This window comes from Ctenopharyngodon idella, chromosome 2 (assembly GCF_019924925.1).
Source record: "Ctenopharyngodon idella isolate HZGC_01 chromosome 2, HZGC01, whole genome shotgun sequence".
Lineage (NCBI taxonomy): Eukaryota > Metazoa > Chordata > Actinopteri > Cypriniformes > Xenocyprididae > Ctenopharyngodon > Ctenopharyngodon idella.
In genome coordinates this window covers 34,749,807-34,775,842 of record NC_067221.1, presented here as the reverse complement: position 1 = coordinate 34,775,842, position 26,036 = coordinate 34,749,807, and the positions used below count along the sequence as shown (strand labels likewise).

The window sequence follows — 26,036 nt, the reverse complement described above, 5'->3', positions numbered from 1 at the left end:
ATTTCTTGGCTAATTTTCAGTCAGACTTGTAAATTCAGTTCACTGGAGACTCGTTCTGAACGGATCATTGAATCAATGATTTGTTGACTCGAGAACAGCTACAATACGATCAGTCCAATTCGCGAATGAATTGTTGATGTGATTTGTGAACCGATTTAACAGGATGATTGAAGAGAATCAGTTCGTGAACGAATTGCGTCTCTGAGCATGTGACGATTTCTTCATTTTAAAATAAGGAGTAACGATATGTTTTATGAAATGTAGTGGAGTAAAAAGTACGATCTTATGCTTTGAAATGTAGTGAAGTAAAAGTAAAAGTTGCTCAAAATAAAAATACTCTAGTAAAGTACAGATACTAGAAAAAATGAACTTAAGTACAGTAACGAAGTAAAAATACTTTGTTACTGTCCACCACTGCGTCATATACATACTGCCTGCCAGTCTTACAGCACAACACATCCGCAATTACACATACCACAAAACTTGTAAAATATATGAATCATCATTCCAGCACAGACTGAAGAGGAAACATGTCAAATTAAGCTTTAAATACAACTGCAGAGAACTGCGTCTCATGATCTGCAAGAATAACACACTTGCTGGCTGCTAGGATTGATCAACTAATGTGATGATTATCCATTGATATCTTGTTAAAACGTAATTTTATTCTATTGAACTTATTTTATTGTATATTACAGTTACATATTACGGTATATTACAGTAAATGTTAATACAATATATGCTACAGATCTACATGATAAAAACTTATGACACATAATAAATATAACAAGTACAAATACTTCTATAGTACAGATAAGCTTCATATGATTTCTACATGGTCACAATGTCTTTCACTCCCAGTATTTCAAAGAACAGGGTCTCCTGAACTCCTGTCCAAACTCATGGATCCATTTATTAGCCACTGAAAAGACAACAGAAAAAAATATAGCTCAGTGTCATGTGAAATTGAATGAAATGTAGTCTTGTTAACAGATTTATTTATAGAAGATGCATTATAAAAGAGTAAACCAAGCAAGTAAGAATTAGATAAAAACCTACCCCATTTGTTACCCACTAACACAGGGCATCCAGCATGCTGTGTATCTAAATCCACTCTGCCGTTCTTTAGGAGGTTGTACCAAAACACTGCTGAACCCTTAAAAAGCAGAGGTTGGATGCATTAATTTTACTTAAATTATTCTTATATACTGTATAGATCAGTGAATTGAGGGTTTACCTTTTTTGGCTTCAATGCAACTCCAACTTTAGGAAACACAGTGGCGCCCCCTATCTCCACATCACTCATCTACAGCAAGAGCACATGAATTATTGCTCAATATGACTGTACAAAACAGGTAATACGAAAAGTAACTAACTTTTAAGTCTTGTAAGCCTATAATGTTTACAATTCCATTTGCATTAAACGATGGCCATTTAAGACTTACATAAATTAAGAAAGTAGCAGTCCTTCCATTCTCATCATCCTGTAAGGTCAAACATTAAGTTATCTTACAATGATTTGATCAGTCAATATGTAATCAAGCTCTCATTGACAGTTTGAAGTCATAAAAGCAAATTAGCATTTTCAAGCAATGGGTTCTCTCTGGGTTAAGGACCGCTTCACTTTAAGTATTACACTTGAAGAGAGATTACACTTTTTGTAGTATATTAAAAGCACATTTTAGTTCATACTTCATGGTGTCTCAAAATAGTACAGTTGAGTACACTTAGATGTTCTTAAGATTATCTTAAGAAGTACTAAAGAAGAATTTTTAGTATATTAAGTACAAAATTAGTGCGCGAAAATAGAGCACTTTAAGTACACTATAGAAATGTACTTTTTTTTCACCTGGGAGCGCATTGTCTAAAGAGGTTGTCCTTATTCTCTTAATGAGTCATGGGTGTGTTTTGGGCGTAACGTGCAATAAACCAACCAGAGTCTCGTCTCCCATTCCCTTTAAAAGCCAGTTGCACTCGCGCCATGGCGTATTCGCTAGACCATATATAACAGCGGAACTGATTACCAAACCTTAAATGGTACTCCTCGAAGCAGTGCATTGATTCTTCCGGTTATGTATATTTTCAATGTGATATCAACACCCAGTTGAATAAATGCCTCTTAAAATAAGCATCCGCGGGATAATTTCAAAATCCGGACATTTTCAGAGACAGGAGAAGAGATATTTTGATGATTGCTGTGTACAGAATTTATCTGAGAAAGCCGTGGCTCGTAAACATAGGCTACGTGATTATTTAACCACACGGTGTCAGTGCTCGTCTAACTAGTAACGGTAACGCTGCAGCGTGTGAGAGACTTGATGAATGAGATCAGAATTAACATATTTATTCATTTGAATTAAATATTTTAGTCATTATTCTGCATCGTTTTTCATTGAAAATGATTTCACGGTATGCAATTCACAACATTTGTCAAAATTCATAATATTCAAAGCAGTCGCACTGTCAACGCATTTCTGATTAAGATTACTTAACACATCATTAAATTTCTTTGAGGCAGTTATGGCGCATTCATTCATCTTTTTAAATACTGCTCTTACGAAAATTAACCATGGTTTTACTACAAGTAAAACAAAAAAAACAATGGTTATAATTAAACCATGGTAACCACAAATCAACCATGGTATTTGTAGTAAAACTGTGGTAATACAAGTGGTAGTGGTAGTCAACCCACGAAAAAACATTGTACATTTTTTCTATAATTAAACCATGGTTAATTTTCGTAAGGGAGCTCATCAGTCAAATTAATTTAAACTGTAAATTCAACAGGTATGAAATACGATCAGTAAGAGAAAAACTGTTAATAAAAAGACGAGCACTGGACTGCGGCAGGTTAGTTGGGAAAATCATTTATTTATTATTCAGAATGCACATTTAAGGGAAATATATTTGTAGGAACATTTCATCAGATTGAAGATATGAGATGTATTGTATCTATTTCATGTAGGCCTATTTGTTTCTATTATTGTGTATCTATTTCAGTTTCCTCATAGTAACGTGCCTGAACACACCTCATTTTCAGACCAGCACGCCCATGGGCGCACAAATGGGCACAAATGCATTTGCTATTTGCTAAGTCCCCCTGTAGTCAATTATTTTATCACTTAAAACTCATCTTTGATCACCGGAATGACATATTTAAACATTTTTTTTTTCCAGTGAAATATTTTTTCATGCCTTAAAATAGCTTAAATAACTCTACACCCTTGCCTAATTTAATATTCACGGATCAATGAATATGCAAATTAGCCCCGCCTCCACTCGCTCACGGCAGCTCAAAGAGTCTACTGTTGCTGTAGTGACGAGCAATATATGCTTATATATTGCTATATATGCGTATATATTGCTTATTTATATGCTTATATATTGCAAAATAAGCTATATATGCATATTTAACTTTATAGTGTTAAATAAAAAACCCTTTGTGCGTAACGTTACCGTATGAAATCCTGCAGGCGCCCGTGCCTTCTCCGTAGCCTACATACAATAAATGCACAGCCTTGAATGAGTGCGGATTTCCAGCGTATTTACTTGAACTCATCAGGTAGGCTAATATCTATGGTTTGATCCATTCCAGACCTAGCCAAAATAAGAATTTAAAATGGACTGTATAAAGCTTTCTCTGAACTTGACGTGTGATGCCACACTGACTGACATATGCGCACGAATTATGGTCACACGCCCAGAGCAATATTGTTTTATATAGTATTAAAATAAGGTCAAAAACATGAACTTTATTGGCTTTACTTCAAATCAGCTGACACTTTAGCTACTTTGCCGTGATATGCGCTCGCACACTTGGCACAGCCCTTGCGACGGTTCTGTCGGACACATAATTAAAATTATTAGCCTTTCGCTTGACTACGTTATCAAACAGCTAATATATCTCAGAGTCAGACAGCTGACTTCTGACAATCAGTATCCCAAACGCTTTGAACAACTCAGAGTCAGAACGTCAGTGGAGAAAGGCAAATAGTTCATCATAACACCATTATATACATCATAAACTCGCTATATTACTAAATCTACACAATTTTTCATATCAACATAAAATATACCGGGATAACCTGGCTTCTCTCTTCTGCTTCAGAGCGGTCGTAATTAATGATATGCTAAAGCCTGCCGGCACGTTGTCTTGATTGGTTACAAGGTAGTCTGTGACGTCACAAGCACCCACTATTTCAAACCGCGGGTTTTAGACTGTCTTTGGTTTACTGCAGTTTTAAACATAAAATACTCAGCAATGGTGCTGTCTTATGAATTTGCACATGGTTTGTCTTAAAGCATATTAAAATCACTACATAGACATATAAACAACATTAAAAACTTGATTTTCACCACAGGGGGTCTTTAAACAACGTGGCGCAGGACGTGGAAATGATAACCGCACCGGGCTGAAACTAGCAAAAAACACTTGCGTCGCATTGCGCCAGGTGTATGATAGGGCCCAAAATCTCCATTCTGAAATATCAAATGGCCAGACAGTGACTCAGCTTTTATGAATCATTGAAATATTGGTGTATGGGTATAAATAGTGTTCACAAACAGCTGTTAATATACTGTATTATTCTCAATTGGCTTTATTTTAGTATATCTTACCCATGCATCATAATGTGGTTCAAATCTGCCACCAATCCCATAGTTCTGAACCTGGAAAATGATTGAACCATTATTGAAATGAAAATTTCAGGTAAAACAACACCTACTTCACAGGGAAAAATACATTAATCCATTTAAGAGACCTTTATATCCATTGAAGTTCGAATATAAAATGGATATATAAAAATGTAGCCTAATATCAGCCCTCAAAGCACTTGTGCACTAGCAAATGTTACAAAAAAAAACAAAAACAAAAAAAAACAGACTAAACCAATTTTGTGTTTACGTTTCTCAAATAGAGTGCTTAGCCAGCTACAGAAAAACTGGTAGCCTGGCAACAGACAAGTGACCAATCCTGAGTGGTGACGAGAATGGTGTAATTGTGCCGTGCCGTACCAGGCTCAAGTAGAAACACAACTGGAACCTTTCAGCCTGACAGTGGAAAAGCTTCTAATGTTGCCTGGAAGTCTGAAATTGATTTAGTAATCTATATATTTTGAGTGCAAGAAAGTATGACCAAACTAGCTGCAAGGCTTTGTAAAGCTTTGTTAAACTAGGCCATAGACAGAGTTGTCCATATAAAAATATATGCTGCCTGTGTATGAACAGATGATTTCTTTCTTACTGTAACCGTACATGTAGACTTTCAGCTGATTCCATGGAGAGTCCTGTGATGTCTGCAATATTCTGACTGATACGAGCAAGAACAGTGTTGTCTTCCTCCAGAAAAACACTAAAAACAAGAGAATGGTTTCAAGCAACACTTGTGTCAACAAATTGAACTATTTCGTTTCCCGTTTCCATTTTTCTTTCCATGGAGAAGTGAGACATAAATGGTTAATTAGTTAATAAAATAGATAATATAATGTAACATTAATACATCAGTGATGCATATTAGTGATCTGTATAAATATATTTTTTTCAATTTTGGGTGAATATAAAAGATTATCACCTTTGAGAAGTACGGAACTTTGAAACTCCTAGATGTCTAATCCTAGACCTAGAAAGCTAAAGTAGGACACACAAGGGATATGGAACATCAGATATAAGTATGAATAAATAGGAAGCAAACAATTCTCTACAATATCACTGAGATTGTCTTCACTATAGAAATAAGTTGCCAAGCCAAATTTTAAAAGGAATATCCAGATACTTTTGCCTACTGAATAGCACAATAAAACATCAAAACTATTAACAAGATATTAGATTCTAATAGAGACAATTAAATATCTTAATGTTTTGTGTGTTTGTGTGTTTTAGATATTCACTTGAGGTCTGGAGATGTTCTTCAGGATCTCTATCTCTCTGTCTGATATAATGTCATGATATCTGATGATTCGAGGCTCGTCCCACTCCACTTCTTCTTTCACTGGTGCGTACATCAGTCTGGGGTTTCCTCCACCTGTGCTGTACCTACAGGACAGCGCCCTCTGCCTCTTGGAGGTCTGATTTTATAAAATATAATTGACTTACAATCAACACACAAAGCTTCACATTGAGTTTGTTATTTCATGTCAAATAATGATTTAAACTGTAAACACTGCACTTGCCCTCTCGTCAATCTCTCCTCTGCACAGTGCCTCATAGGAGTTATTTGACTTTGTGTTCAGCGTGAATATGTCAGGATTTGAAGTTTTTTGGAAGCGAAGGTGTTTGTAAAGGCTCAGCTCAACTTTGACTTCATCATTAGTTGGATCTGAGGAAAATAAGTTTATATAGAAGTTTACTTCTCTAATCCCACAACCTCACATATAAAAATATTAGTATTAAATTTCAGAACACCATCTCACCCAGATTTAGAAGCCGTTGGCCGAAGTAGATTGCCACAGGTAGGCTGCCAAAATGATAGGCTGAGGAACTAAGGTAATGGAACAACTTTTTCTCAGTAGTGATTGAGGATTCTGTTAATCTGTCCAGACTGTACAGAAACCAGAGAAAGGCGTACTGGAAGTTATGCTCATTATAAGCGACCAACCCTATATGGTAGGCTTCATCTGCATTTAGAGACGTTTCTGTGAAATGTGAAATGAAAGCATCAATCAGATTGGAACTTATTTTGAAAAGAAAAAAAGTGAAACTGGATTGGTCAGACATTTCACCCTTTGTGATGTTGTGTGGGTAGAGTTTGTGGAACTCTTGCAGTCTGATCAGTTCTGAAGCTGCACCATCCACGTCCTCCTGTGGGATCTCTTTAATTGGCAGCAGTTTCTGGTACACTACAAGATTTTCAAACACAAGAACAAATCCATAAACAACTGAAATTTTTAATAAAATTGCTTGAAAGTTTTCATCACCATTCACCTTAATCTTCAGATTTTTATTTTTATTAATAAATTATGATGATACATGTTTACATGTTTCAGTCAAAGAAATTAAATACACTCTTACTCTCATAAAGACTCAGTTGAGTGTATTTGACAATAGTCAACCATTCAGTTCTCACTCTTCTGAGGAGTTTATAAGCTGCCACAGGGTCTCTCAGGGTTTTGTCAGGGTTCTCAGGGTCAAAGTATGTGAGTAGTTGAAGAACCAGAAGAGCACTGGATTGAAGTTCATCAAAAGTTGTAGGGTTAAATTAATGTATTTAATAACATATTCCATGATCTAAAAACACATAAACTGCAAGACTGCTAAAAATTCACAACTGGTTTCTTACCAGGTTATTGCTGTAATTTGAAAACATTATACAAACCCGATTCCAAAAAAGTTGGGACACTGTACAAATTGTGAATAAAAAAGGAATGCAATGATGTGGAAGTTTCAAATTTCAATATTTTATTCAGAATACAACATAGATGACATATCAAATGTTTAAACTGAGAAAATGTATAATTTTAAGGGAAAAATAAGTTGATTTTAAATTTCATGGCATCAACACATCTCAAAAAAGTTGGGACAAGGCCATGTTTACCACTGTGTGGCATCCCCTCTTTATAACAGTCTGCAAACGTCTGGGGACTGAGGAGACAAGTTGCTTAAGGTTAGGAATAGGAATGTTGTCCCATTCTTGTCTAATACAGGCTTCTAGTTGCTCAACTGTCTTAGGTCTTCTTTGTCGCATCTTCCTCTTTATGATGCGCCAAATGTTTTCTATGGGTGAAAGATCTGGACTGCAGGCTGGCCATTTCAGTACCCGGATCCTTCTTCTACGCAGCCATGATGTTGTAATTGATGCAGTATGTGGTCTGGCATTGTCATGTTGGAAAATGCAAGATCTTCCCTGAAAGAGACGATGTCTGGATGGGAGCATATGTTGTTCTAGAACTTGGATATACCTTTCAGCATTGATGGTGCCTTTCCAGATGTGTAAGCTGCCCATGCCACACGCACTCATGCAACCCCATACCATCAGAGATGCAGGCTTCTGAACTGAGCGCTGATAACAACTTGGGTTGTCCTTGTCCTCTTTAGTCCGGATGACATGGCATCCCAGTTTTCCAAAAAGAACTTCAAATTTTGATTCGGCTGACCACAGAACAGTTTTCCACTTTGCCACAGTCCATTTTAAATTAGCCTTTGCCCAGAGAAAACGCCTGCGCTTCTGGATCATGTTTAGATATGGCTTCTTTTTTGACCTATAGAGTTTTAGCCGGCAACGGCGAATGGCACGGTGGATTGTGTTCACCGACAATGTTTTCTGGAAGTATTCCTGAGCCCATGTTGTGATTTCCATTACAGTAGCATTCCTGTATGTGATGCAGTGCCGTCTAAGGGCCCGAAGATGACGGGCATCCAGTATGGTTTTCCAGCCTTGACCCTTACGCACAGAGATTGTTCCAGATTCTCTGAATCTTTGGATGATATTATGCACTGTAGGTGATGATAACTTCAAACTCTTTGCAATTTTTCTCTGAGAAACTCCTTTCTGATATTGCTCCACTATTTTTCGCCGCAGCATTGGGGGAATTGGTGATCCTCTGCCCATCTTGATTTCTGAGAGACACTGCTACTCTGAGAGGCTCTTTTTATACCCAATCATGTTGCCAATTGACCTAATAAGTTGCAAATTGATCCTCCAGCTCTTCCTTATATGTACATTTAACTTTTCCGGCCTCTTATTGCTACCTGTCCCAACTTTTTTGGAATGTGTAGCTCTCATGAAATCCAAAATGAGCCAATATTTGGCATGACATTTCAAAATGTCTCACTTTCAACATTTGATATGTTATCAATATTCTATTGTGAATAAAATATAAGTTTATGAGATTTATAAATTATTGCATTCCTTTTTTATTCACAATTTGTACAGTGTCCCAACTTTTTTGGAATCGGGTTTGTAATAAAAAAATGCTTTAATTCTTTATAGGGAATAATGAAAGTGTTTTCACCTCTTCATTCTCTCTACATTCTTTTCTTCAGCATTGATGTAGAGACTAAAGCTTTCCAGAAGGTCTTTCTCCTCCTCAAAAAGCTGTGCAACTTTTTCTATAAAAAAATATATATCTGCACTTCATTTTTTTATATCATTTTATAAAACGCAGGTATTTCTATTATACTGTATTACCATACATAATGAAAAAGTTTTATTATATAAGAAAGCAAAGAGAAAGTTAGTCATTACTGGAATCAGTAACTAAAAAAAAATTATTGTAAATCTCAAAATAGGTGCGTAAATGTATGAAGATGTAATTATGTATGGAAAAACTGCAGCAAAAGCTGTATTAAGATCAAAAGTGTCTCACAAATGAATAAAATCAGTGCAACAGTGTAAAAACATTATAGAAATATGAACAAAACACTAAAATAATGGTTTAAAAATTAATAAACTCAAATAAATGTATTGATGTTGAATTGAATTCAAATATAAATAATAATATACCTATTGATGAGGTGATGTCAAGTCCAGTCGTACAGACAATCCAAGAAAACACCACAAATACTGTCAGTTCCTTTATAGCCATTTTCAGACCTTTATAACCTCATAAACACAAAAGAACGTATGAATGCATCTTGAAGTGAACTAGTGGGGCTTAAATACAGACAGTTCACGTGCATTCTTTTAAAAACACACCTGTATTACATCACCTGCCCGCATTTTGCAGTTTCCCAGTACTGCAGTCCAAGATTAAAAAACGAAAGCGAAACATTTGTGACAGTCATGATGATGCTCCAGAAATAGCCACTTGTTTATTGTATGTAATTAGTAATTTATATGTACATTCACAACAACGTATAAAATGGTACAAAGGGTATAATCATGATAGAAGTGGAAATCCATTCTAATATATTTTCAAAGTCATGGCCCTGCTCTGATGTCCCCTAATAACTGGAGAAACAGTAATGTGTTCTTTCAGTTATGAGACCTGTTTTAAAAACATTTAACACTGCTGGGCATATAGAAACATTTGACTTACATTTAACTTTTCTGTTAAGTGAATACATGATGTTAGATAACTGCATGATTTGTATTATCTTTTCTTAAGAACAGTACATTTCTGCCATATGGACATTGTTCTGACACAGTCACCTCTGATAACAGATTACTCTTAATTATAGAAACATGTTCTGTAAAGCTGCTTTGAAACTGTATTGTGAAAAGTGCTATACAAATAAATGTGAATTAAATTGAATTATTTGTATATAATAATTTGTGTGTTTGTTGTGCAATCATTTTTAGACTTATTTGAAATGAGTTGCTTTCCAAAACATCTGTCAAAACTAGTCTGTCCAGTCTTTTTAAAGCTGTAATGTTTCACAACCAAATCCCCACATGGTATCATGGTTTGTGAGGTTGACATATCAACAACATATTTTCAAAGAAGAATGCTACATTAGCAACCTTATCTGCATCACATGCGAGTGTGACTAATACAGAAACTAAAAGTACACAATGAATTATTATTACATTAGCATGTACTATGTGTGTTATTTTGCTCATGGTTTATGATTATGTTCAGTATTTGTTTATGTTATAGATATGACTATAATTCCTATGTTATGTTTGTCCTGAAAAATCTTAGTGATTATATGATTACTGAAGTGGATCAGAATAAGTACACACACGCACAGTGTGTGTGTGTGTGTGTGTCACGTATGATGGCACTCAAGTATGTTGACACTTGGCAGCCTTGTTTTCTCCTTGTAAAGTTCACCTAAAAATCAAGCTTTAGACAGAACAGGGAGGGAGACAGAACATATCTCATACCACAATAACTGTACATCAATCATACCGATTGAAGAATCATACTGATCCGACACTACTGAACTGAAAAAAATAGAAGTCTATCTATATATTATATTGATATGCAATAATCAATATCAAGAATATCAATCTCTGTGTATTTTATCCAGCTTTCAGACACCATGGACTTGAAGTTCATATCACAATGTGATCAGCTCTGTTCAGATAAGTCATTCATTATAAAAAAAAAAAAAAAAAAAAAAAAACTGTTTCTTATTAGAAATCATTGAAAATCCTCACTTTCTGTCTTTCTGTATATATATATATTGTAATGATGGGACGGCAGAGCGGGGATCCATTTGCAGCTTTATTGAGAATAGTCACCAAGGCAGACAGGGGCAAAGGCAAAGACATAAACGGGACAGGCAATGGTCGAGGCAGGCAGCAGACAAACTGTATCGGGTCACAGGCGGAGATCAGGGCAGGCAGCAAACAAACACAGTCCAGTACACAGGCAAGGTTCAGGGCAGGCAGCAGAGAATCACAACGAATAAACAATCCAACGGTAACAGGGTAAACAGTCCACCGGGGCAAATCAAGACTTCGCAATCAGGTGGTGTGTGTGTGTGTGAGTCTTTTATAGTCCAGGTAGTGTGCTAAACTGTATGTGGCAACAGGTGATTGGTGTGGAGTGTGCATGTGATTGGCAGGGAGGATTATGGGAAATGGAGTCCAGGAACTGACAGGAACAGACGGTGATCGTGACATAACGCCCCCTTCCGGAAGGCGCGTCCTCGCGGCGTAAATGGCACAGATAGGGAGGGGGGGTGGGTGCATTGGAAACCTGTTGGCAGACGGGAATGGGGTCTCCAATGCAGGTCCAGGAACTCGGGCGGCCACGGGGGGTCAGGAGCCACGGGCGGCCGCGGCGGGTCAGGAGCCACGGGCGGCCGCGGCGGGTCAGGAGCCACGGGCGGCCGCGGCGGGTCAGGAGCCACGGGCGGCCGCGGCGGGTCAGGAGCCACGGGCGGCCGCGGCGGGTCAGGAGCCACGGGCGGCCGCGGCGGGTCAGGTGGCTTGGGCGGCCGCGGCGGGTCAGGTGGCTTGGGCGGCCGCGGCAGGTCAGGATCCGTAGCCGGCCACAGCAGTTCACAGGCAGTTGAAGGCCGTGGTCGTGTAAGGTCCCCACCCGCAAGCTCAAGCAGTTCGGAGGCCGCTGATGATCGCGGCCGTGCAGGGTCCCCACCCGCAAGCTCCCCACCCACAAGCTCCCCACCCTCAGGTATATGGCCCCCCCCCAAAAAGTTCTTGGGGAGTTCAACGGAAGCCGTGGCGGTTTCGTGGGTAAGGAGCTCGGGTGGCGCCGGCAGGGCGAGGAGCTCGGGTGGCGCCGGCAGGGCGAGGAGCTCGGGTGGCGCCGGCAGGGCGAGGAGCTCGGGTGGCGCCGGCAGGGCGAGGAGCTCGGGTGGCGCAGGCAGGGCGAGGAGCTCGGCGACGGCCTCCGTGGCCGTATCAGGAAGAGCGGGCTGCTCGGGGACGGCAGCGGGCTGCTCGGGGACTGACTCACGGGCTGGAGCGGGCTCTGGAGCGGACTCACTGGCTGGAACGACCCCTACGTTCACAGACACTGGCGGGGCGGCCATCTTGCCCGTGGGCATTGGCAAAGCGGCCATCTTGTCCATAGCAACCGGCGAGCTTGAGTGCGCAGCAACCGGCGAGCTTGAGTGCGCAGCAACCGGCGAGCTTGAGTGCGCAGCAACCGGCGAGCTTGAGTGCGCAGCAACCGGCGAGCTTGAGTGCGCAGCAACCGGCGAGCTTGAGTGCGCAGCAACCGGCGGCCTTGAGTGCGCTGCAACCGGCGGCCCTGAGTGCGCTGCAACCGGCGGCCTTGAGTGCGCTGCAACCGGCGGCCCTGAGTGCGCTGCAACCGGCGGGCTTGAGTGCGAGGCGGCCGGCGGGCTTGTGTATGAAGCGGCCGGCGGAGGTTTAGGAATGCCAGCCGCTCGTGCTGAAGTCAGCGGTGGATCAGCCACACTGGAACGCAACCCTCTCCGCCTCCGGACAGATCCAGAGACGTGACGTGATTCTAGACGGTCAACGGATATTTGACTTGGCTCTGGAAGATCAGCGGAGACATGATGTGATGATGTTGTGGCCGCCATTTTGTGAATGCTCTCTGTAGAGGCAGCCATTACATGAGGGGACGAGGTGTCGCGTTCCTCCGCGACACCCACGGTAAAGCTAGAGCCACTCCTCTGTAATGCCAGATCTATATATTGTTCTAGCGTCCCATCAGGGTCATGCAATGGCATGATGGAACGGAGCGGATCAGACAGTCCCCCGCGAAAGAATATCATGAGGCATACAGTGTCAAAGGTGGTTAAGTGTGCCAGTTCAATAAAGTCCTTGACATAGTCCTCTATCGTTCTGTCTCCTTGACGGAGACACATTAACTGGACGGATGGACTCATGTTAGCTGAGACAGGAACACTCACGGTAGCTGCTGGATCTTGTGTTGGCGAAGTCTTCTGTAATGATGGGACGGCAGAGCGGGGATCCATTTGCAGCTTTATTGAGAATAGTCACCAAGGCAGACAGGGGCAAAGGCAAAGACATAAACGGGACAGGCAATGGTCGAGGCAGGCAGCAGACAAACTGTATCGGGTCACAGGCGGAGATCAGGGCAGGCAGCAAACAAACACAGTCCAGTACACAGGCAAGGTTCAGGGCAGGCAGCAGAGAATCACAACGAATAAACAATCCAACGGTAACAGGGTAAACAGTCCACAAGAAAACGCTCAGAGTTGATCACCGGGGCAAATCAAGACTTCGCAATCAGGTGGTGTGTGTGTGAGTCTTTTATAGTCCAGGTAGTGTGCTAAACTGTATGTGGCAACAGGTGATTGGTGTGGAGTGTGCATGTGATTGGCAGGGAGGATTATGGGAAATGGAGTCCAGGAACTGACAGGAACAGACGGTGATCGTGACATATATATATATATATATATACACACACACACACACACACACACATATATATATATATATATATATATATAGTGCCTTCCACAAACATTGGCACCCTAAGTAAATATGAGCAAAGGTAGCTGTGAAAATAAATCTGCATTGTTTGTCCTTTTGATCTTTCATTCAAAAAATTCACAAAATTCTAACCTTTCATTTAAGCTAAACAATTGAAAATGAAGGGAAATTCACATTATGAAATAAATGTTTTTCTCCAATACACTTTGGCCACAATTATTGGCACCCCTAGAAATTCTTATGAGTAAAATATCTCTGAAGTATATTACCATTCATATTTAAATTTTTTAGCACACCAGGGTGACTAGGAGCATGAAATTGTCCAGCCATGACTTCCTGTTCCATAGGAGTATAAACATGAGGAAACACAAAGGCCAAATTCCCTTAATCATTCATCACAATGAGTAAAACCAAAGAATATAGTTCTGATGTGCAGCAAAAGATTGTTGAGCTTCACAAAATAGAAAATGGCTATAAGAAAAAAGCTAAAGCATTGAAAATTCCCATTTCCACTATCAGGGCAATAATTAAGACGTTCCAATCAACTAAAGATGTTACAAATCTGCCTGGAAGAGGACGTGTGTCTAAATCGTCTTAATGCGCGGTGAGGAGGAAAGTTTGAGTGGCCGAAGACTCTCCAAGGATCACAGCTGGAGAATTGCAGAAATTAGTGGAGTCTTGAGCCTCAGAAATCCTAAAAAAAAAAAAAAAAATTACCAAACAAACAGCACCTACATCACCACAAGTTGTTTGGGAGTGTTTTAAGAAAAATCCTCTGCTCTCATCCAAAAACAATCTCCAGCATATTCAGTTGTCAGACATGGCTGGAACTTCAAAAGGGACCTTGATCTATGGTCAGATGAAACTAAAAAAAGAGCTTTTTGGCAGCAAACCCACCAGATGGGTTTGGTGCACATATGGATGTAGCAAATTAGCTAAAAAGAAATATGATAATTAATCATAACTAGTTATAATTAATTATTAATATTTGGATCAGTTAATAAAATTAACTTAATGTAATAAAATTAATATTACAATCAATTATCCTGTTTGGCCAATGAACACTCAGTGTTAATTGTTTATTAATTCTAAGAAATTTTCGTTTCCAGTTTATGGGAAATAACAATCTTATGTACAGTACTACTCAGAGCATGTAGTCAGGATCGGCATAATTAGGGACTCCAGTATGAGCATGAAACACGGACAACTTTACGTGTGACATGAACAAGACTTTATTAACTAGACTAAACACTTAACTACTCTAACATTCACACACATACATGCATAGTTTACCAAGGGAAAGAGAGAGCTGAAGCAGAGTATAGGAAAGCAAGAAGTTACAGCATTGTTTGAAATTCAGCAGATCAACAGCCTTGAGCAAACCATCAGTTTAGTTTTAACAGGCCCTTCTTTAAAAGGGGTAAGGATACTCAATGTATCAAATAATGAGACTAAGTTTGATACTTGCATGTCTCGCCCATTTGAATTAAAACTGTCCTGATGCAATTTGTGGAGGCTCCTGCTGAATCTTTGCTGATATTGTCTTAATGAAAGAGAACCAGTTGGATTCAGAGGATCTTTGGTGAATGGAAGGTGTAGGCCGAAGCCTGGCACAAGCTTGGGGTTCCTTAGAAGCTTCTAGCTTCTTAGCATCATCTTAACATCAGCATTTCTCAGTAAAACAGAAGAAGAGTGGCTGTGATCTTGTGATCAGTGATTTTAAAGGGTGAAGATGTCACACCCTCTTGGGGTGTCTGAGCCAATAAGGAGTTGTCCCTTTAGAAGGAAGTTTTACAAGTCTTTGTTCTGTAGCAAGATATTAGCATAAGACACTGGATTGGATGTATGAGAGAAGAACCTTCTAGATTCTTATAATACTAATGCATCACAGAGTTAGAAACATGCAACATTAATTAACAAATAGGAAACGGAAGTTGGAGTCCGTCGATACCAAACATGCTACCCAGGTGGTTTTAGTTAATAAATTTTCAACTCCAAAACATTAATACCAAAATAGTTTACAAGAGAGAATTAATACATAGAATAAACCCTATAAAAGGAAAGTCATGAGATGGGAAAATTGGATACATGTTTATACATTTCTCAAGTGGTCATATATAGAATATATAGGATTAAGAGGGTTTATTTGTCCTTCTCAGAAAGAATGAAGTCAGAGTCACTAGTCTTTGCAAAATTCTTTCTGATCATAAAAGTTCTTTTCAGTTTTCCTGTGTCCTGTAACAGGACACCTAGTTCTGCCTGTGTGTTAGCTACGTTTGAATAAAAAATAATGAATAATTTTTTTAATGAAAGATCAAAAGGATAAACAATGCAGATTTATTTTCATAGCCGCCTTTGCTCATATTTACTAAGGGTGCCAATATTTGTGGAGGGCACTGTATATACACTACCGTTCAAAAGTTTGTGATCGGTAAGATTTTTAATGTTTTTAAAAGAAGTTTCATCTGCACCAAGGCTGCATTTATTTAATTAAAAATACAGTAAAAACAGAAATATTGTGAAATATTATTACAATTCAAAATAACCGTTTTCTGTTTGAATATATTTTACAAAGTAATTTATTCCTGTGATAGCAAAGCTGAATTTTCAGCATCATTACTCCAGTCTTCAGTGTCACATGATCTTTCAGAAATCATTCTAATATGCCGATTTGCTGCTCAAGAAACATTTTTTATTATTATCAATGTTGAAAACAGTTGTATACTTTTTCCAGGATTCCTTGATGAATAGAAAGTTCAAAAGAACAGCATTTATCTGAAATACAAAGCTTCTGTAACATTATACACTACCGTTCAAAAGTTTGGGGTCAGTAAGAATTTTTATTTTTACTTTTTTGAAAAGAAATTAAAGAAATTAATACTTTTATTCAGCAAGGATACATTAAATCGATCAAAATTGACAGTGAAGACATTTATAACGTTACAAAAGATTCTATGTCAAATAAACGCTGTTCTTTTGAACTTTCTATTCATCAAAGAATCCTAAAAAAAAATATTGTACACAATAAATGTTTCTTAAGCATATTAGAATGATGCTGAAAATTCAGCTTTGCCAACACAAGAATAAATTACATTCTAAAATTTTTCAAATAGAAAAGTTATTTTAAATTGTAAGAATATTTCACAATATTACTGTTTTTACTGTTTACTGTAAATGCATCCCAAACTTTTGATCGGTAGTGTATATATATATATATATATATATATATATATACACCCCCCCTCCCCCCCCCCCCCCCCCCCCCCCCCCATTATACTTTTTATTATACTTGTTATATACAAGTATAATATACCTATTATACTTGTTATTTTTCAGAATACAGCATCTGTACCTTTCTCTGCCTTCTCAGCTTTCCCTTCTACTAACAGGGGTCACTGCTGACCTTTTTTTAAATAACAATCAATCAGTGACAATGCAAAACACACACAGAGATGAAGTGGTTACACTCAAAAAGAAAAAAGAAAAAAAGTTAAGCCTTTAAGATTTACGCAATTAAATTAATAGTAAAAGTCCATCAAATTTAATTGAATAATCTTTACAAATTTTAATTTAGGATTGTTCAATTATTAAATTAAAATACATATTATTCAATTAAATTTGATGGACTTTTACTATTAATTTAATTGCGTAAATCTTAAGAAAATAATTTTTTGTGTATATTTGAACACATCTACAATGCAGACCATCACTCTGAATAAAAGTCAGTATATTCCAATACATATTCCTCAATGTTATACTTGTTTTGTTGTTGTTTTTTTACTGTTTTTTTCCAACCCTCATATGTGTCACACATAGAGTTACAGATGGAAAGATTCCATCTCGATGCAGTTGAGCCAATATCTCTGGATCTCTGAATACAAATGTGATATCTCCGCCTGCACTGCCTAATAGCTCTAACATGCACTGTAGGCGGAGATATCACATTTGTGATCAGAGATCCAGAGATATTGGCTGAACTGCATCGGGAGAAGAAGGACAAGCTATGAAATAAAAATTGAGCTGTGATCTGAGGCAGTAAAAGTGACAATGAAATATATGTTTCAGATCCTGCCTACATTACTGATGCATAATAAATATAACACGTACAGATAGAGTACAACTTTTTCTGTTAATTTAAAATGTATAGAACAAATACAGGTATCATAGGATTTCAGGCCCTATAGAGTCTTTCATTTTCTGTCTGACAAAGAACAGGGTCTCCTGAATTCCTGTCAAAACTCATGGATCCATTTGTTAGAATGAAAAACAGCAAGAAAAATAACTAAAAAAACTAAATTATTTTCACCATTAATATTTAAAGGGTTAGTTCTCCTTATTAAGCCGTGAGGAGTACGTTTATGATGGATGGATGCACTTTCTTGATTTTTTTTTTAAAGGTGGTTTCTGTGCGCTGCCATTATAAAGCTTAGGATCAACAGGGTGATTATTAATATAACTCCAATTGTATTTGTCTGAAAGAAGAAAGTCATATAGGATGGCTTGAGGGTGAGTAACTCATGGGGTAATTTTCATTTTAAAGTGAACTAATCCTTTAATACAATAGATATCTATGTTACAGATCTACTGTACATTATAAAAACTCATGATACATAATATAACAGATAATTCTATACAGATTAACTTAATATGATTTCTACATGGTCACAATGTCTTTCACTCCGAGTCTGACAAAGAACAGGGTCTCCTGAACTCCTGTCCAAACTCATGGATCCATTTATTAGCCACTGAAAAAAAAAAAAAATAGCTCAATGCCATGTGAAATTGAATGAAATTTAGTTTTATTAACATAGATTTATTTATAGATTCTAGAAGATACATTATAAAAGAGTAATCCAAGCCAGTAAGAATTAAATAAAAACCTACCCCATTTGTTACCCACTAACACAGGGCATCCAGCATGTTGTGTATCTAAATCCACTCTGCCGTTCTTTTGGAGGTTGTACCAAAACACGGCTGAACCCTTAAAAAGCAGAGGACGGATGCACAAATTGCATTTAAATCATTCTAATACCATATAGATCAGTGAATTGAGGGTTTACCTTTTTTGGCTTCAATGCAACTCCAACTTTAGGAAACACAGTGGCGCCCCCTATCTCCACATCACTCATCTACAGCAAGAGCACATGAATTATTGTTCAACATGACTGTACAAAACAGGTAATACAAAAAGTAAGTAACTTTTAAGCCTTGTAAGCCTATAATGTTTACAATGCCATTTGCATTAAACTGTGGCCAAGACTTACATAAATTAAGAATGTAGCAATCCTTCCATTCTCATCATCCTGTGAGATCAAACATTAAGTTATCTTACGATGATTTGATTGGTCAATATATAATCAAGCTTTCATTGACACAAGAGTTTGAAGTCCTAAAAGCAAATTAGCATTTTCAAGCAATGGGTTCTCTCTGGGTTAAAGACCGCATCACTTTAAGTAATACACTCGCACACAGACATAGTCAAACTTTAAACTTGAGTTTTAAAAACAAACTAATTACCATAACATATTGTTTACCGACAAACATTAAGTTCTCCATTTTGATGAACAGTGGATAATGACCTGCTGGTTGAGCATTTTACCATAATGTCTGACCAAGTTCATATACCGACTTCTGGGGGTGTGGTTATGTTTGGGAGTGGACTTTAGAGATGTCAAATGGCAGCCTCGTAAAAGGGAATCCACTTGTTAAGTCTAATGTCACGTGTCACTGTTTCCAGGTCCAAACATGCTGTCTGATTCCAAAAGTAAACAAACAGTGCTAATAGTACACTCATGGTGTGCTGTAATACTACTGAAAAATCATGTAGTATTAAAATCCTAACCTTCATGTCCATACTGAAATCCCAGACAGTGATTCCTCTTTAATAAATCATTGAAATATTGGTATCTGGGAAAAAACAGTGTTCATAAACAGGTGTTAAGATAGTATTCTCAAGCGAAACGAAAGGCGTGGACCTGGAAACAGCTTTCAGCACCACGACTTAACAAGTGGTCAGAATTCAACACTGAATACAATGTGTGCAACACCTGGCTATACAGGTATTATACACTGTTTTGTGATTTAAACATGGATCAGTTCTATATTATATTAAGTACTGATACATCACCACCAAGAAAACCGTGCCATTAAAATGAAATGTGTAACAGAAAAAACAAAAGATCAGGGGCAATGGGAAAGTCTCCTCAAGTAATGATAAACACAGACCTTATTTAACTCCAGAGAGATTCCATGGCAAATACCGGGTTGGCCTACAAATTTATGTAATGGCTTAGCAAAGATATCTTACCCATGTGTCATAATGTGGTACAAATCTGCCACCAATCCCATAATTCTGAACCTGGAAAATAATTACACCACTACTGAAATGAAAATTCCAGGTAAAACAACACCTAATACATTGGTCTCAAACTCAATTCCTGGAGGGCTACAGCTCTGCACAGTTTTGCTCCAACCCTAATCAAGCACACATGATCCAGCTAATCAATATCTTCAGGATTACTAGAAACTTCCAAGCAGGTGAGTTAGAGTTGGCTGGAGTTAAACTAACCCTGCGTCCCAATGTCCATACTATCCATCCTAAATAGTATGTGAGATTAAAATAAGTGTGTCCCAAAGCATAGTATGTTGAAAAGAGTATGCCAAAAGTCCCCGGATGGTCTGCTATTTCCGGTAGATTTTCGAAGTGTAGATCCGTGCACACTATGGCTGTGTTCCAGTTTGTTTTTTAAATGCCCTTCCCTTGCCAACTTCCCTCAGTCTTATTGACTCGGATGTACGTCATTGCTTACGTTGCACGAGTGCCCACTACTGGCGGGACCTATGCAATGGGCTGAACTGAAACGTCCTAAGCCCTTGATCACTTGGAATCCGCAATTTCCGCTGATTTATTATTTATTTTTTCCCCTTACAAAATTGTTTGATACAGCATTCTATATGTATATATGTGTGTTTTAAATGTTTAAAAAAATAATTAATATATCACTTGGTGCATTCCACACGGGATATATCGCCCTCCGAAGGGCACTTCGGAGTGAAAATAATCATGGCCGCCATATTGAAGGGTCGTTCCAAACCGAAGTGCTCAAAACTGGCCACTTCAAAGGGCCCTTCTGAATGAAGGATTTCGAAGGGTACAACTGATGGACACTTTGGGCCCCCGTGATCCTTTGCACAGGGAAGTTGTTTGACGTCACAGAATGGGTACAGGAGGCTCGGAGTTCGATTTTACCTATAAATGTATGTGTAGTATTTTTCTATACTACTGTAATATTTATACGAGTTCGATTTGGCACATTATTATGGTCAAAACGACATTGTACTTCAACAAAAATACTTTACAGCTCCCTTTATCACTCCATTTAAATGTTTAAAATACATAGACACAATATACAATATGGTGATAAACCAAAAATAAATAAATAAATAAACTAACGTTAAACAAAGGGCGCAGCTTGCACAATCTACTCCTCCTTGATTGTCTCGTTAAGTTGACACAGAAGTGCGTTCCAAAAAAAAAGAGTTTTTTTTTGACCCCTACACCCTTCATCCCTTCGAAGCTCTCACTCCGGAGGGTAAACCCTTTTAAGGGATTAGGGCATAGGGATGAGCCCTTCTGAATGGAACGCAGGGATAGAGTTGTTTGTGGTGGGGTAAATTAAACGCGATATGCGGAGACGTCATAATCGTGTTGCATTGTGGGTTATGGAGCTGCCTGAAGTGTACATATGAAGTAGACTCGCTCCCTCGGTTAAAGTCGAGGGAGCGAGGGTCTGTCCATATAAACTTCCCTCGTCCACTTCATGAAGTGGAACGCACTTCAAAATGGCGGCGACTGGAGTGGAACGCAGCCTATAAAGGCCAGAACACACCAAGCCGACTCTGACGAACTAGTGGCGACGAAAGCAGACTGCGGGGTTGGCTCACGTCGGCAGCATCTGGGTCCAAAGTTGCCCTGACACACCAAACCGACACTCCACAGCCGACGGCCAAGTAGCACGTCAATTCTGCGCCTGCGTAAGATGAAATGACTTTCTGTACCAGCAGGTGGTAGTAGCTGAACAGCCAATCAGAATGATCAGATGGCCCAACGGACCGACGAGCTCCGACGCCGATTCAACATGTCGAATCGGCCAAAAAAAAAGCAGACAAGGACCAACTTCAGCCGACGGTGCGGAACTCACTGAGAAAACTTAGTCGGCCGACAAACAAAAACTGCCTGATGGCCGACCGTCGGCTTGGCGAGTTCCTGTCTTAAAGGCTAATATTGCCCACAACCCATTGCGATTTGGATGAGGATTCCGTTCAAACACGAGTAAAAAGTGTTTAAAAAACTACAAAACATGGCGGATATGCGTGACCGACGGTGAGAGGTTTGAGTAACTAATAATCAGTTTAACCTGATAGAAAATATTTATTTAATGTTATCCGTGTTATATTTAATCTGCAATACCAATGTGGACTTTTATAAAGATCCGATTGGCCATTAACTTTAAATGCATATGAGGAGAGTTCTCCATATGAAAGACCCGCGACTGCAGATCAACGTGCTACTGCATTTCTCTCCGATACGGTAGGAAATTAACTAAATGAAATGTGGTGGAGGATGTAAGATGATTGACAGGCCAGTTTACGGTGACAGGATGCGACAGAGAGCAAAGACACAATTGTATGACATGATAGTATGTCCCAAAGCTTGTCTACTCTCTTGCTACACACTCAAAAGTATGTACTTTTTGTTCACAAAATGAGTACATACTTTTAGGGCGTAGTAGAAGTAGACGAATTGGGACGCAGCATGTGCTGACTTTGAGACCACTGACCTAATACTTCACAGGGAAAATAAATGTTAATCCATTGAAGAGACCTTTATATCCATTGAAGTTTGAATATAAAATGGTTATATAAAAACGTCTGCCTGTGTATGAACAGGTGATTTCTTTCTTACTGTAACCGTACATGTAGACTTTCAGCTGATTCCATGGAGAGTGCTGTGATGTCTGCAATATTCTGACTGATACGAGCAAGAACAGTGTTGTCTTCCAGAAAAACACTAAAAACAAGAGAATGGTTTCAAGTAACACTTGTGTCAACAAATTGAACCCCAAATTGAACACTTGTGTAAACTGTTTCCATTTTTCTTCCCAAGTGTGAGACCAAAATGGTTAATTGGTTAAATAAATAAGCAATATAAAATAACATTAATTATTTTCATTTTAGGTGAATATACAAGATTATCACCTTTGAGAAGTACGGCGTTTTGAGACTCCCAGATATCTAATCTCAGACCTAGAAAGCTAAAGTAGGACACACAAGGGAAGTGGAACATCAGATATAAATAAATAGGAAGCAAACAATTCTCTACAATATCACTATATTTTCATTGGATTGAAATTTGTCTTCACTATAGGAATAAGTTGCCAAGCCAATTTTAAAAGGAATGTCACATACTTTTGCCCAGAATAGCACAATAAAACATCAAAACTATTAACAAGATATTAGCTTCTAATAGTGACAATTAAACATTTGAATGTTTTTGTTTGTGTGTGTGTTTTAGATATTCACATGAGGTCTGGAGATATTCTTCAGGATCTCTATCTCTCTGTCTGATATAATGTCATGATATCTGATGATTCGAGGTTCGTCCCACTCCACTTCTTCTTTCACTGGTGCGTACATCAGTCTGGGGTTTCCTCCACCTGTGCTGTACCTACAGGACAGCGCACTCTGCCTCTTGGAGGTCTGATTTCATAAAATATAATTGACTTACAATCAACACACAAAGCTTCACACTGAGTTTATTTCATGTCAAATAATGATTTAAATTGTAAACACTGCACTTGCCCTCTCGTCAATCTCTCCTCTGCACAGTGCCTCATAGGAGTTATTTGACTTTGTGTTCAGCGTGAATATGTCAGGATTTGAAGTTTTTTGGAAGCGAAGGTGTTTGTAAAGGCTCAGCTCAACTTTGACTTCATCATTAGTTGGATCTGAGGAAAATAAGTTTATATAGAAGTTTACTTCTCTAATCCCACAACCTCACATATAAAAATATTAGTATTAAACTTCAGGACACCATAGTCTCACCCAGATTTAGAAGCCGTTGGCCGAAGTAGATTGCCACAGGTAGGCTGCCAAAATGATAGGCTGAGGAACTAAGGTAATGGAGCAACTTTTTCTCAGTAGTGGTTGAGGATTCTGTTAATCTGTCCAGACTGTACAGAAACCAGAGAAAGGCATGCTGGAATTTATCCTCCTCATAAGCGACCAACCCCATACGGTAGGCTTGATCTGCATCTAGAGATGTTTCTGTGAAATGTGAAATGAAAGCATCAATCAGATTGGAACTTATTTTAAAGGAAAAAAGTGAAACTGGATTGGTGCAGACATTTCACCCTTTGTGATGTTGTGTGGGTAGAGTTTGTAGAACTCTTGCAGTCTGATCAGTTCTGAAGCTGCACCATCCACGTCCTCCAGCTCTGGGATATCTGCAAATGCCAGCAGTTTCTGATACTCTACAAGATTTTCAAACACAAGAACAGGTCCATAAACAACTGAAACTTTTAATAAAATTGCTTGAAAGCTTTCATCACCATTCACCTTAATCTTCAGATTTTTATTTTTATTAATAAATTATGGTGATATGTTTACATGTTTCAGTCAAAGAAATTAAATAATCTCTCACTCTTATAAAGACTCTGTTGAGTGTATTCAACAATAGTCAACCATTCAGTTCTCACTCTTCTGAGGAGTTTGTAAGCTGCCACAGGGTCTCTCAGGGTTTTCTCAGGGTTCTCAGGGTCAGAGTTTGTGTATTGTTGAAGAGCCAGAAGAACACTGGATTGAAGTTCATCAAAAGTTGTAGGGTTGAATAAATGTATTTAATAACATGTTTCTTGATCTAAAAACACATAAACTGCAAGACTGCTAAAATTCACAACTGGTTTCTTACCAGGTTATTGCTGTAAATTGAAAAAATATATATATATAAAAAAATGCTTTAATTCTTTATAATGAATAATGAAAGTGTTTTCACCTCTTCAGTTTCTTTACATACTTTTCTTCAGCATTGATGTATAGACTAAAGCTTTGCAGAAGGTCTTTCTCCTCATCGAAAAGCTGTGCAACCTTTTCTATAAAAAATTATATCTGCACTTCATTTTTTGTATCATTTTATAAAACATGTATTTCTATTATACTGCATTACCACATAATGAAAACGCTTTATTATATAAGAAACCAAAGAGAAAGTTAATTAATGTTTAGTCAATAATGGAATCAATAACTAATTTTTTGAAAAAATTTGATTGTAAATCTCAAAATATGTATGAAGGTGTAATTATGTATGAGAAAAGCTGTGCAAAAGCTGTTAATTGTATTACGATCAAAAGTGTCTCCCAAATGATTAAGTAAAATCACCGTAACAGTAAAAACATTAGAGAAATATGAACAAAACACTAAAATAATTAATTAAAATGAATAAACTCAAATAAATGCATTGATATTGAATTAAAATATAATTAATAATACCTGTTGATGAGAAGAATTCATATCCAGTAGTACAGACAATCCAAGAAAACACCACAAATACTGTCAGTTTCTTTATGGCCATTATAACCTCAAAACACAAAACAACTTGTGTATGTATCTTGAAGTAAACTATAGCGGAGTTTAAATACAGACAGTTCATGTCCATTCTTTTAAATCACACCTATCACGTCATCTGTGCCTGCATTTTGTCATTTCCCAAAGAAGACCAAAAAAACGAAAGCGAAACAACATTTGTGACAGTCCTGATGATGCTACAAATATAGCCGCTTGTTTCTTGTATGTAATTAATAATTTAGATGTACATTCACAACAAAGTATAAAATGGTACAAAGGGTATAATGAAGATAGGAGTGGAAATGCATCCTATTTTCAAGGTCCTGGCCCTGCTCTGATGTCCCCTGAAAAAAATGTAACAATACAGAATGGGCATATAGTGATATAGACATTTTACTTGTGTTGAACTTTTCTGTTAGTTAAGTGAACACATGATGTTAGATAACAGATTACTCTTTTTGTAATTGTAATGTAGAAACACGCATGTTCTGTAAAGCTTCATTGAAATATGTATTTTGAAAAGCGCTATACAAATTAATGTGAATTAAATTGAATTATTGTGTTTGTTGTGCAATCATTTTTTTTTAGACTTATTTGAAATTAGTTACTTTCCGAAAAGTCTGTCGGAACTGTC

General features: G+C 38.0%; 2 protein-coding genes across 2 annotated transcripts; both read right to left on the bottom strand.

The window, feature by feature from the left end:
• Positions 1 to 645: 645 nt before the first annotated feature.
• LOC127497082 (prolyl 4-hydroxylase subunit alpha-2-like) lies at positions 646 to 9,561 on the bottom strand. The gene is made up of 14 exons (XM_051865251.1): positions 9,437 to 9,561; positions 8,946 to 9,042; positions 7,006 to 7,157; positions 6,717 to 6,833; positions 6,408 to 6,629; positions 6,168 to 6,313; positions 5,886 to 6,062; positions 5,570 to 5,625; positions 5,254 to 5,350; positions 4,618 to 4,668; positions 1,446 to 1,484; positions 1,238 to 1,306; positions 1,060 to 1,156; positions 646 to 922 (listed from the first exon to the last, which is right to left on the bottom strand). The coding sequence occupies exons 1-14, from the start codon at positions 9,516 to 9,518 to the stop codon at positions 852 to 854; spliced, it is 1,473 nt and encodes a 490-aa protein (XP_051721211.1). The 5' UTR covers positions 9,519 to 9,561; the 3' UTR covers positions 646 to 851.
• Positions 9,562 to 17,738: 8,177 nt separating this feature from the next.
• LOC127497076 (prolyl 4-hydroxylase subunit alpha-2-like) lies at positions 17,739 to 25,562 on the bottom strand. The gene is made up of 14 exons (XM_051865238.1): positions 25,328 to 25,562; positions 24,834 to 24,930; positions 24,483 to 24,634; positions 24,193 to 24,312; positions 23,885 to 24,106; positions 23,642 to 23,787; positions 23,363 to 23,539; positions 23,039 to 23,094; positions 22,757 to 22,850; positions 20,088 to 20,138; positions 19,045 to 19,083; positions 18,841 to 18,909; positions 18,665 to 18,761; positions 17,739 to 18,525 (listed from the first exon to the last, which is right to left on the bottom strand). Exons 1-14 carry the CDS (start codon positions 25,491 to 25,493, stop codon positions 18,455 to 18,457), a joined length of 1,557 nt encoding a protein of 518 aa, XP_051721198.1. The 5' UTR covers positions 25,494 to 25,562; the 3' UTR covers positions 17,739 to 18,454.
• Between the last annotated feature and the right edge of the window lie 474 nt (positions 25,563 to 26,036).